General features: G+C 57.5%; 1 protein-coding gene across 1 annotated transcript; it reads right to left on the bottom strand.

Moving 5' to 3' along the window:
* Window positions 1-1,348: 1,348 nt before the first annotated feature.
* Window positions 1,349-13,294, bottom strand: AK4 (adenylate kinase 4). The gene is made up of 5 exons (XM_039556205.1): window positions 13,069-13,294; window positions 6,849-6,968; window positions 5,481-5,653; window positions 5,111-5,229; window positions 1,349-3,839 (listed from the first exon to the last, which is right to left on the bottom strand). Exons 1-5 carry the CDS (start codon window positions 13,211-13,213, stop codon window positions 3,725-3,727), a joined length of 672 nt encoding a protein of 223 aa, XP_039412139.1. The 5' UTR covers window positions 13,214-13,294; the 3' UTR covers window positions 1,349-3,724.
* Between the last annotated feature and the right edge of the window lie 290 nt (window positions 13,295-13,584).

Below are 13,584 nucleotides of genomic sequence, written 5' to 3' on the forward strand. Positions count from 1 at the left end.
GCTAAATGCTGCTGGATGAACTCAGCAGGGATATGACATGTCCAAGCTTTTGCAGCCCCGGGAATGGGGCTGATCCAGGCACACCTGGGGCACTTCCCTGGGTACCAGGCAGACAAGCACTTAGTGATGCTGTAAACACATGATTGGAATCATGGAATCATTGAGGCTGGAAAAGCCCTCTCACATCATGCAGTCCAGCCATGCCCAGCACTGCCAAGGCCACCACTGCCCCATGTCCCCAAGTGCCACATCCACAGGGCTTTGAAACCCCTCCAGGGATGGGGACTCACCCCTGCCCTGGGCAGCTGTGCCAGGGCTGGACCACCCTTTCCAGGAAGGAATTTTCCCCAATATCCAATCTAAACCTCTCCTGGTGCAACCTGAGGCCGTTTCCCTTTCCTTGCCGTTCCAGCACGGGCTGAGGTCAGGCTGTAGGATGGGGACGTGTCCCCTGTGCCCTCCCAGCTCCCCTGACAGCACTGGGGAGAATCCAAGGCTTTGATCCCAGCTGGATTTTGGCTCATATTCCTCTGCTTTTTGACCTCCCAACTTTTGTTTTCAGGCTGAGTTCATTTTCTAGCTTGCGTAGATATTTTTCCTCCTTGGATTTCTCTGCCGCTGCCCTCGGAGCTGCCCGCAGGCAACACATCCCTGCTCCGCCTCCGGATTGTCACGACCCCAAACCGCGACATCCCCCCCCCACCAGCTGGGGCTCTCCCACCTCCCAGGCAGCAGCTTCCCTGCTTATCACCCTGTTTTCCCACTCTCTTAATCATTCCTGAGGCTCTGCTCACTCCAAACAGGGAGTGCCCGGAGCTGCTGTTCGGGAGTGAAAGCGAAAAGCAGACTGGTGGCACTGGGAGGAGGCACTGCAGCTCCGGGGAGTTTAATTCCCAATTCCAGCCACGCGAGATGGATTACCCGGGGTACAAGACACAGCCAGAGCCTCCCTGTCCTAATGCTCCCCGGGGCTTTTACCAGGGAGAAGTTAGAAAGGAAATTAAAACCACTTTATGTGCGATGGGAGGGGGGGGGTGGAATGAGATGGGCTGTCCCAGCCCAAACCAGTCCGGGATTCTGGGATTCTGTGGTAAGGGTGGGAGGGCAGGAGCAAATGAATTCATCCAAACTGGCTTTTTAACCAATATTTTGGATTCTCTCAAGTAAAGGACCCAAAGAGCTGCATTATGTCCAAGCCCAAAACCCGAGGGGTTTTCCATGTTCAAGCAGGGATGCTCTGATTCCTCTTCTTCCCCTCTCCTCCTCCTCCTCAGCTCCTACAAAGAAACTCCAGGTCAACACTGCCCTGCTGCCTTGGCAAGGTGGAACTCACACAGACTCTGCCAGGGATCAGCAGGAGAAAAATCTTTATTTACATCTTGAGAGCAGTAACACAGCTGCAGCGATTCACCGGGAGGAAACTCCGGGAAAAAACTCCGGGAAGAAAACTCGGCGTGACATTCCAGGGCGGAGAGCCTCCTCCCTCCACACAGTATCTTGGGTCAGTACAAAATTGCTGTGGCTTTAGAAAAGGTTTGGGATTCACAGTAAAATACCAAAGGGGAGCACGGCAGGGGGACAGCGAGGGACAGGGCCCCATCCCTGCTGGAATTTGGTCTCGGCAAATGCAACGAGTCTGGTAGAAAAATCCATCCTGAGGGCCGGATGCATGCACAGCCACGGGATTGTACATCTAATGTAGGGCTCAAAGCCTGGAAAAGGCATCTGCAGACCCTGTCCTGCCTCCGGGCTGCATGGAAATCTCTCTTCAGGAGGAATTTTGCAGGAGGGAAGGACGGGACATGAGGACAGGGCAAGGCAAAGCAGGGAGCAGCCCCTCTGCCCAGCACTCAGCTGCTCTTATAGCCTAAAAAAACCCCAAAATCTCCTCCCCTCCTGTCCCAAGCTGTTCCAAAGAAAGCAGCACAAAGGTTTTGGCTATTTGTGGATTTGTGTCTAAAACCAGCCCAGACCTTCATCCCAGGGTCGTGGGAAAATCCCAAATCTTTCTGAAATAGGATTTCACTGCTGGCTGGAAGATTTGCAGCCTCCCAGCACGGGGGCATGGAAAGGCCTCCTGGGGCAGCAGTGAGACCTGGCAATCCCTTTGCTCCCTCCTGGAAAATTCCCACTCAGAGCGGTGTGGGAGCACTCTGGCTTCTCCCCCAGGAGGGGAGGAGCAGGTGGGATGTGGGCAGTGATCCTGCTCTGGCTCCATTTGGGAGAGCACCTGGATGAAGCAAATGTTGGGGGATCCTTGGTCAGCACGAGGATGCTCAGCTGGGATAAATAAAAAAACCCAGGCAGGTGCCAAAGTTTCGCACAGGGAAAAAATCCCTAAAAATTCCGGTCATTCCCCTTTCCCTGCTGTGGGCCCCTCTCCAAGCACAAATAAACCCAGGGACATCCAGCAGCAGGAAGGTGCCCAGGCTGCTCTGATGCATCCGAGAGGTGCCAGGCAGTGCCAGGTTCCTGCCCTCCCGTGAGCCCCCCTGGCAGAAGCAGCATTCCCTGCGGATCCAGCAGCTCCATGCACAATTCCCAAAAGGCAATCCTAAAATGCAGCACTTCTTGTTTTTAAACATTTACAAATATGCATCCTGCTTTTATTCTTCCTTAAATATATAGTTTATAAAATAAGGCAACTTGAGGAGACGAGGAGTACGTCCCCATTGCTCGGATACTGCATCCTACAAAAAGAGGGTGACAGCACTTCCAGTTGAGAAAAGCCTGGCCCCAACACAATCCAAGGATGCTGTAAATCATGGGAAAACACCTGGGCATGGCCCTGGATGCATCCCAAGGAAGGAAAGATCTCTGGGATTTCATGGGGAGGGAGTCACTTTGCTGGGGAACACAGCAGGAGCAGCTAAAGGGACCCCTGGCCAGGGGACCTCGGGGACAAAGGCAGCACAGAAGGTGGAACGAGCTGATTGCTCCCCAAAACTGAAGCACACGTGGAGATAAATCTTTGGGAGAAACTCTTAGGACATCACTATCTTGTCGTATTAAAAGCTATAAACCAGGAAAGCACAAAGGAGTGCAACTCATCCCCAGCTCAGATCCTGCTCATCCTCACAGCATTCCATAAAAACTTGTACAGCAGCTTTTTAACAGGGAATTCAGCTCTCCCTATGGAAGGAGTACAAGGGAGTGTTTCACCCCCAATGTTTTCCCTCTTTCACGTGCATTAACACTGGGAATGTGATCCTCATGTCTCTCAGCTTTGTGGTACACACATTTCCCACGTTGCTCCCAAAATTCCCGCTGGGCTAAGTGTTGCTTTCTAGAGCTTTATTCCTCTGAGAAATCCATTTAATAGAAAATAATTTATAGAAAAAACCCTCAGCCTAGAGAGTCCTCAGCAGTAAACGGTCCTGTGGAGCAACAGGATGGCACATGTAGGCTCAGACAGGGATTGGGGGCTGGAAAGGGATGGCAAGGACACCATGGCAAAGCTGTGTAAACCTGGAATGACCATTGCCCTGGTCAGCATCACCAATCCGGGATGGACCACGGGCAGGAAAACTCCATAGCCCCAAAAGAGGGAAAAAGCCCCTTATTCCAGCAGGCTTGACCTTCTAAACAAAGATCTGATCCTGGCTCTAACTGGTATCCGCCAATGTCACCCAGTCCGTGATCACCGAACCCCAGCACAGCCCTGGCACTGCGCTGGGAACCAAATCCACGATGGAATGAAAGCCTGGTCCTTGGCACGAGCTGTTTAGTGCTCCTCCTCCGAGAGAATGGGTGGGATCTTGCTGGACAGCAGGGTGTACACGTAGGGCCAGATCTTGTTGGTCTCTGTGCCAGAGAAGGAGTGAAGGATGCCCCTGCTCCTGGAAAAAAGGTGGGAGAAGTCAGGACCAGCCCATCCCGAGGACAGTGATGTCCACAGGCAGCTTGGACGGGGCTTGGAGCAGCCTGGGACAGTGGAAGGTGTCCCTGCTCATGGCAGGGGGTGGAATGGGATGGGATTTAAGGTCACTTCCAAGCCAAACCATTCCGGGAGTCTGTGATCCTCCCCCTTCCCCTGCAAGGGCAATTTTGGCCCCCCATGTGCTTAAAAACACTCCCGGGCTTCTACGCCCTTTGAGCAGGGGATTTGCCACCCTACAGCAATCCATCATTCCCAAACTGGCCAGGGGACAACAGCCCCACAGTGCAGGGAACAACAGCCCCACGGTGCAGGGAACAACAGCCCCACAGTGCAGGAGACAACAGCCCCACGGTGCAGGGAACAACAGCCCCACAGTGCAGGGGACAACAGCCCCACAGTGCAGGGGACAACAGCCCCACGGTGCAGGGAACAACAGCCCCATGGTGCAGGGAACAACAGCCCCACGGTGCAGGGAACAACAGCCCCACGGTGCAGGAGACAACAGCCCCATGGTGCAGGGAACAACAGCCCCACAGTGCAGGGGACAACAGCCCCACGGTGCAGGGAACAACAGCCCCACGGTGCAGGAGACAACAGCCCCATGGTGCAGGGAACAACAGCCCCACAGTGCAGGAGACAACAGCCCCACAGTGCAGGAGACAACAGCCCCACAGTGCAGGGGACAACAGCCCCACAGTGCAGGGGACAACAGCCCCACAGTGCAGGGAACAACAGCCCCACAGTGCAGGAGACAACAGCCCCACGGTGCAGGGAACAACAGCCCCACAGTGCAGGGGACAACAGCCCCATGGTGCAGGAGACAACAGCCCCACAAGGGGAACCAGCCCTGGAACCCCGCTGTGCTCCCAGCAGATCCATCTGAGCCAGCACCAGGGTCTCTCCCTTCTCCTGCCCTCTTGCCAATCTCCCCATGCTTCAACCAAACCCCTTGGGGCCCTGGATGGATTTTTCATGGCATGGACCACCCTGGATCTGGGACAAAATACCCCTCCCATTTGTGGAGCCCAGCAAGACAAACAGGAGCTGGGAATTTCTTTGGATCATCCTCAGGCCTCCAAGGGAGGCCTCGTCCAGGGCCAGAGCTTGGCCCCTAAGATCTGCCAGGGGCCGTGCCAGGGCTCTTTGGGATGTTGGGGTGTGAGCATGGGACAAGCAGCCCTGGTGCCCTTCTGACAGCCCTGCTGAGGTTTCTCCCCGTGCCCAGCTCACTTGTACAGCTCTATCACCGGCTTGGCAGCATCTTTGTACTTCCTGAGCCGCGCAGCCACAGCCTCGGGCCTGTCGTCCTCACGCTGCACCAGCGGCTCTCCCGTCAGGTCATCGACGCCCTGAGGGGACACAAAGCCACACAGGGACATCACTGACCCCATCACCCACCCTGCAGCTGCCAAGTGCCTTGCCCTGCATGCAGAAATCCCGTTTTCCTGGTGAACATTTAGCACAGTTCCTTACGGTGCTCAGAGCTTCTACCCAGGGTCGCTCCCCCGATGCCTCCTCAGGATCCCAGCTCCTGCGGAGAGCGGCTTCTCCCAGCTTTTCCTTCTGTGGATGGCTCCCAGGAGGCTCCAGGGGCTCTTACCTGGGTGTGGGGAGGGTTGAAGTCCATGTTGTAGACCCTGCCACTGGCTGGGTGCACCCAGCGGGCGCTCAGGCGATCCTTCAGCGTCTCGAAGGGGATGTTCAGGCTGATCACCAGGTCCAGCTCACAGATCCCATCCAGAGCCTTGGCTTGTCCCAGCGTCCGAGGGAAACCTGGGCAGGCAGCAGGACAGAAATTGGACTGAGAGGCTGGAAAGCAGCAAGGATGGAGCCAGACTCATCCGTCAGGCAGCTCCAGAGCTGCAGTCCCAGCCCCGCTGCGGCACAAGTGGTGTGAAAGGCAGACTCCACCATATGGCTCCGAGAAAAAATAGCTCCCACAGCACCAGCTCCCTAAATGTGACACCCAGGGCTCAGGTTTGCCTCAAAGAGGTGGCTGCTGTCCCTGCACGGGGGCTGGGGGCATGCAGGAGGACACAGGCAGCGGCAGAACAGGGATAAATGCTGGAATGACAAGGGAAAACGTGAAGGGAACAGAGTGCTGAGCACAGATTGGGGACAAGCTGCTGGTTTAATGTGGAGGGCATCAAGGATACTGCAGTAAAATGGTCCTGTGCTCCTTGGAAAAGCCAGTGAGCAGCTGGAGCAGAGAATCACAGATCCCAGATTGTTTTGATTGGAAGGGACCTTAAAGACCTCAATAGAGCCCACAAGAAAGATGGAGAGAGACCTTATACAAGGACCTGGAGGGACAGGACACAGGGAATGGCTTCCCAGTGCCAGAGGGCAGGGCTGGATGGGAGATTGGGAAGGAATTGTTCCCTGGGAGGGTGGGCAGGCCCTGGCACAGGGTGCCCAGAGCAGCTGGGGCTGCCCCTGGATCCCTGGCAGTGCCCAAGGCCAGGCTGGACATTGGGGCTGGGAGCAGCCTGGGATGGTGGAAACTGTCCCTGCCATGGCAGGGGTGGCACTGGATGAGTTTTAGGGTCCCTCCCAACCCAAGCCACTCTGGGATTCTTTGATCCCCGTTCCAGCCCTGCTGCCATGGCCAGGCACCCCAGGCTGTGCTGTTTGCTCTCATCATCTCCTCCCCCTCCAGCTCAGGTGGCTTTTGGGCTGGGATGGAGGAGCTGCTTCACACACGCACAGAGGTGGTGGAAGGTTTTTCCTGGCGTGTCCCCAGCCCTGCTGTGCTTCATGGAACACCCACCTCCTCTCCCTGCCCTTCCCTTTCCTGGCCACGTGCTCAGCTGGACATGCACACACTGAGGGCTCCAGGAAGACATCCCTGCCTCTCCTCCCACCTCCAGCGATAGCACCTCCTGGCTTTTCTCTCTCCTGGGACTGCCAAACCATTGGGAGCAAAGGAACGTTCCCAAGGGGGCTGGGATTTCCCCTCTGGACTCACCGTCGAGCAGCCAGTGCTGCTCCCGCCGCTTCTCCAGCTCTGCCATCATCACGCGCGTGATGACGTGGTCGGGCACCAGGAGGCCTCTCTCGAGGTACTGCTTTGCCAGGACTCCAGCTTCTGCTCAAGGCAAGAGAGAAAAACCCAAAAGCAATAGATGAGGAAAAAAAGAAATCATGACATTTCCACTTAAAAAATATCACTCCCCCTCAAGTTCTGCTTGGCCTTCCAAGAGATTTCTGGCAGCGTCGCTCTGCTGGTGATGGAAAGGCCACAAGGTCCTTTTGGAGCTGGAGGAATGGGAATTCCTGAGATACCTGAGAGCAGGAACATGCTGGAGCTCAGCCAAGGCCTCAGCTGATGGAGAGAGAAGAACTGGATGTGCTCCTTTGGTTCGGGAGCTCTTTGGTTCAGGAGATGGCTCCGATGTGGTCACAGGTGACCCTGGCACAGGTAAGGACTGTCCCAAACACACCGAGCCTGCTTCCCATCCCCAGGCTTAAAGATTGCAGAGTCTCCACTTAAGAAAAGCTCAGATAAGAAAATGATTCCCAAGATCAAATCCTTAAGAACATAACTGTGGTAAGTGCACATTCCTGGGCTCCTGCCTGGCTCTCCCACATCCCTCAGCTGCTTCTGGAAGCTGGAGAGGGGCTTTGCACCAGGGATGGAAGGACAGGACACAAGGAACAGCTTCCCACTGCCCAGGGCAGGGTTATTTGGGATATTGGGAAGGAATTCCTCCCTGTGAGGGAGGTGAGGCCCTGGCACAGGGTGCCCAGAGCAGCTGTGGCTGCCCCTGGATCCCTGGCAGTGTCCAAGGCCAGGCTGGACATTGGGGCTGGGAGCAGCCTGGACAGTGGAAGGTGTCCCTGCCCATGGCAGGGGTGGAATGGGCTGAGCTTTAAGGTCCTTTCCCACCTAAAGCATTCCATGATTGGAAGTTTGCTGTGATTTTCTTTCAGCCCCTCAGAAACACAAAGAAACCATTTGGAAAATGCAAATATTCTTTGTCCCTGTGTGTGACAAGTCCTGCTCCCGCCCCAAGGAGAGCTCCAGCCCCTTTCCTCTGGGAGCAGGACCCCATGGACACCTCCTCTGCTGTCTTCCCATAGCAGCTGCAGTAGCACTTGTCACCAGAAATGAACAATTTCATGATCTATTTTTTGCACCGTTTGTGGTGAGGAGAGCACATTTCAGCCCTCTCCAAGCGTGAGTCCTCTCTAAAAATAATCCCCAGGATCCTGCATTTGGAGGAGGCTCCGGCTCTCCAGGCTGCAGCGAGATGTCAGAGCGGGCAGCACGTGCACCTGGCTGGGGATGGATTCCTCAGCTGCAGGAGGGGTTTTTGCAAGATACACAATTCTTGGAGAGCGTTCATCTGATGATCTAAGGGGAAACCAGCCTGAACAGATCCTCCTGGGATCTGTTGTGGGGATGGGGCCTGCCTGGGAAACCGGGCAGGTGGGGCTCCCAGACAAGCCACGCTCCCAGGTTTAATCCAGAATCCAAAGAATCTGCTTGGAAAAGGCACAGATTTTTCCCCGCTGTGTGTGACGAGTCCTTCTCCCGGCACCAGAAGAGAGGTCCAGCCTCCTTCTGCTTGGACCAGGGCCAGGAGTACAGAATGTTGGGATCCAGCATCCAACCTGCCTGGGAGCGGGGCAGCGCTGACTCATGGCCCGCGGGGCTGAGTCACCGCAGGCACCGGCACCGCATCCCGCTGCCTCCGATCCTGGCAGGAATTCCAGCTGGCCCCGCGGGGAGCGAGCAGAAAACACCTTTTCTCAATGACAAGTTCTCTGTCACTGCCCAGACGTCACCAGCGGCGCTGCCGGCAGCATTCCTGCCGGGGAAAGCAAAGGGCACCGATGGAAAAAACACCCTGTGGATTATGCAACCGGCACGGAGCCCTCGAGGGCATCGACGCTATAAAAACATGTTTTTTGTGTTTTTTGGTATTTATTCACATGGCCTGCACGGTGCCAGAGGCTCCCAGGGAATGAGCTCGCTGGCAGGGCTGGGCTGCTCCTGGGAACAGCCGGAGGCCACGGAGCCGGGAGCTGCTGGGCAAGGTCCAGCTGTCACCTGAGGAGGGATGGACATCCCAGGAGCTGGGACCTGCCACAGAAGGTCCGGCTGTCACCTGAGGAGGGATGGACATCCCAGGAGTCTGGAGCTGCCACACAAGGTCTGGCTGTCACCCCAAGGAGGGATGGACATCCCAGGAGCTGGGAGCTGTCACTGAAGGTCCGGCTGTCACCTGAGGACAGATGGCCATCTCAGGGACCAGCTGTGGCTCAGCAGGGCTGCTGGAGCCTGGCCTGGAGCTGCAAGCCAGAAATACCCCGAGCCACAGTTGGGGCTGGGAACACAGTCTGGGAACAGGGCAGAGCCCCACAGCCCCGCAGCCCAGAGGCTGCAGCTTTCCCATGCCCCCAGGACAGATGGACAGCTCTCCCCTGCTCCACCACGGACAATTCCTGCTGCTCCTCTGTCTCCTCTGTGTGTGGGGGACACAGCAGCTTGGGGCCATGGAATGCAGCACCACAGGAGGCCACACACCAGCACAGTGCTGACTGCTCCCAGACAGCTCCTGGAGCTTCTCCCTCCTCCAAAGCACTGCCACATCTCCTCTCTCCAAGGAGGAATGGGCATGGATTTACAGGAAGCACCTGCAAAGCTCTCCAGAGCCCCAGCAGCCAGGATGTGCTGGAGAGCATCATCCCAACCTCCCAGAAACCTTGGGGTTTCTTCCAGGCAGCTTTAACTCCAAATTTCACATTTGCTATCCCCTTCCCAGCCCCCAGCCCAGCCTGCCCCAGGTAAGACCCCCCCTGGTGCAGCTCTCCCTGGCCTCATTCCAAAGGGGAGCAGGGTTTGGGGAGTCCCTCCACGAGGAGCTGGGGCTCACCCTACAGCACTAAAGCCCCACTGCTGTGGCTGGGTCACAGAGGGGGTGCAGGCTTTACTCTGCAGTTACTCCAGGTAGCAAAGCACTCCTCAGAGTGCTGAGCTCAAACCCAGCCTTTCGACTCCTGCTTTAATCCCATTAATCTGATGACCGTGGGTTTAATCTGCCCTGTAACTCACGGGACTTCCAGCTCCCCAGCTTCCCCCACACGACCCTGATCTGTCCCTCCTTATCACAGCAGCACAGATCCAGCCCCGAGGGACGTGTCCCAGCCCCGAGGCCACCCAGCAGCCACCCAGGGCCAGGCAGGACAGGCTGGAGGAGAGGCTGTTCCCAAACACAGAGCCTGCACCACAACCCCAGACTTTCTCCCTATCCAAAACCTTTTCCTGGATTTTTTTTCCTATTATTTAGGCTACAGCTACACGGTCTGGAGCTAATGGAGAGGAGAAACCCCAGCAGTGAACAGGGCACCAGTGCACCACCACAGTTAAGCCACAACAGGTGTCACCCCAGTTTTGGGACCTTTTTCCTGACACAGATGCTGCCTCCGGGGCCCTCGCTCCCACCCTGCCCTCAGCATCAGGACATCATTTTGAGGGGTTGGAGCCTGATGTGGCCCCAAATTCAGGCTTGCTGGATGGACAGTGGGGTCTGTCAGCAGGGACTGGGAGAGATCCCTGTGGTCGGAACACTGCTCCCACACACATGGATATGGCAGGGAAATGGAAATGTTGGCAAGCTGCATCTCTGGGCTCAGCTTTGGCCACAAACCAGGCCAGTGTGGACAGCAAAGACCACAATCCATGGGAAAGGTGGGGAGAAGGAGCGTGGGGCTGGGCTGTGCACACATCCCCCTGGGAATTTTGGTTTGTGCGTACTTTGGTGGATGCTCACAAAGGAAATCCATCACGAGGAGGGGACTGGAGCCGCTTCTGGCTCCAGCAGAGCACCTGAAAGGGAGCAGTGGGACAGACACAAGACCCACAGACCCTCAGCCAAGGCCAAGACAAGCAATTCAGTTGTTTTGCAAATGAACTGCAGCGTGCCGATAAGACCCTGGGATGCTGCCAACACCAGAGACAACCACCTGGGTTCTGGGGCAAGTGCTGGCCAAGGAAATGGCTCACCACCCTCCAGCACCCCTGCCTGGCACCAAAAACACGGCCTGTAACTTTTCCAAGATGCTACAAAGGCCTTTTCCCACAGCAGAGCAGCCACTTGCTGAGAGACACTAATTAGGAGACACATGGCTGGGGGCGGATGTACTTTGGGGCTGCTGGAGCACAGCTCGAAGCCCTTCAGCAGCAGCCATGCATTCAGCTGCTTCACCTGCCTCAGAAGTGACTCTCTGTTCCCTGAGACTGCCAACACCAGCTCCAGCAGCGGGCCTGGAACGCTCTCCATGCTGGGAGCTCAGCCTCCCTCCAGCAGCTGGAACCCTCCATGCCCCCGATCCCGAACCCTCAGCCATGGCCACTTCATGCCTGGCAGTGGCCAGCAGGAAAATCCCTGGAGCACTGACACCTCGGGCCAAGATCCCTGTAAAAACACCGGACTCACAGCTGCCTTTGGGATGATGAGTCTGTAATGACTCTGTTGGTTCTGCAGAGCCCCAGCTCCCCTGAAGCGCCAAGCCGGTGACGCAGCTGATAAACTTGGGAAGAGGAGCCACTTCCACCTCGTTTCCCTCGGAGCTGGCACACGGCAGCACAGTCATGTAACAGCTTGTCCAAAGCAAATAGCAAAAAAAAAAAATAAATAAAACCAAATAACTGGAGCTCACTGAGAGCTGTAAGCAGAGGCTGAGTCAAAGGTGGGACCCGAATGCCACGCCAGATGAACCAAACCACGGCTGGTTTCCTTCTGAGTAATTTTCCCTGCATTTCTCCCTGTTGTTTCCATGTGAATGTACCCAAGACACCTTCAGCTAACTCTTCTTGCTCCTCCAGGGTCCCCAGAGGAGCTCTATGGCAAGAGCATGCTCCGAGATGTGAAGTTCAGGACAGTCAGTGGCTCAGAGCTTGGCTGTGGAAGTTGCCAGGTGGGCACAGTCTCCCTGTGCTGCCCCTCTCCACACGCTGCACCTCTGATCGCTTTTCAGCCCAGCTTTTTGTTCTCCAGCCAATGCCCTCATCGGGATTTTCCAAATTTTGAGCCTCCCTCCGAAGGAAATATTATTGTCCTTTTTATTTACAAAAGGAAATATGGATATTTTTACATGAGTGACCAGCGCAGGGCTGTGTGCAACGCCCTTGTTGGACTGTGCACCTCTCCAAAACTTTACCCTCCCTGTTTTTCCTTCCTGTTTTTGCCATCCTTCTAGAATAGAAATCACTTCTAAATCCTCTCTTGTTTTGCATCGACGCCGTTTCACCGTTCCCCTGCCCGGTGAGTCAGCTTCCCCCCCGGGTCGGTCTTTCACACATTAGCAGAGGAGAGAAGGAAGCGTCAGGAAAAGAAATACTCTGGGATTGCCCAATCCTGCCGAGCTGGGGCTCAGCACGGCTGCTCCCGAGCCTCGCCTGGACCAGGAGCCCCTCACCAGCCAAGGGGCACAGGCACAGCTCATCCCAGCTCCTTTGGATTTGGATGTCGGACACGGGACAGGCGGCACTGCCCTGCCTGGGAGCTGCCAGCCCTAAAACCCGGGTCTCCAGGGGTGGCTGTGCGGGGTGGGTGCTGACACCCATCTCCTGCAACTCCCCGCTCCTGGCACCCGGCCAGAGCACCCGGTGACACGCACCGGTATTCCCGGCAGGTTTTCCCCGTGGACAAATGCCCTTTCCCAATGCATCCCTCCCGCCGCGGGTGTCGCGCGGGCACCGGCATTCCAGCCATCTGCCATCCATTCCCGGACACCACCTGGGGCAGGATGGAGTTATTAATAACAGCACATGCCCCGAGTCCCCGGGCACCGCCGGCCCTTCACCATCGCTGCGCGGCCAGGTGGGCTTTTCACACCGCCCTCTCCGGAGCCGTAATCACCCGGCACAGACAAAACTATCGCACACCCGTAGCACCTCACGGCATCAGACCCCGCTTTTCCCGAGCGGCTCCGTGAGCTCCGGCTGGAGGGAGCAGGCGATGAATGAGCCGTGCCAAATCCACGGAAAGAAAACAACCTGTGGTGTACCCGCGGTGGAGATGGATCCCCATCCATCCCCGTCTCCATCCCACCCTCATCTCCATCCCCACCCCTACCCGGGGCTCATCCCCAGCCCATCCCAGCGCTGCCCCGCCGGAGATGCGCGGGCAGGGACCCCCCGCTCCCGGTGCCGACGGGGCGGCCCCGCGGGCACTCACCGCCGCCGCCGCCGAGGCTCTCCCGCAGGAACTGCCCGCTGGAGAGGTGCTGGAGCCCGAAGCTGCGGGCGATCCTCTCGCACACCGTGCCCTTGCCCGAGCCGGGGGGGCCGAGCACCACGGCGCGCAGCAGCTTGGAGGCCATGGCCGGCTGCCGGCGCCGGAGCGCTGCGGGGCAGGACACGCGTCAGCCGCCCCGGCCGCGCTCCCCCCGCACCGCCCGGACACATCAGCAGGGCGGGGGGACCCCGCGGCCGCTCCCCCCGCCCGCCCCCTCGGGCCGCGGCACCCTGGGATTTGTAGTCCCGGAGCCGCCCGCCCATCCCCCGGCCCGACGGGGCCCCCGCGGTCCCGCACATGCCGGTCCGGCACATCCCGGTTCGGGCCATCCCGCTCCGGCACATCCCGGCTCGGCGCACCCCGGCCCGGAGCATCCCGGCTGGCCGGAGCCCTGCTGCCCATGGAAGCGGCTCCCGGGGCACGTCCCGCACGCCCGTCACGGCCGTGCCCGCTGGG

The sequence above is a fragment of the Corvus cornix genome, chromosome 8 (genome assembly GCF_000738735.6).
Source record: "Corvus cornix cornix isolate S_Up_H32 chromosome 8, ASM73873v5, whole genome shotgun sequence".
Lineage (NCBI taxonomy): Eukaryota > Metazoa > Chordata > Aves > Passeriformes > Corvidae > Corvus > Corvus cornix.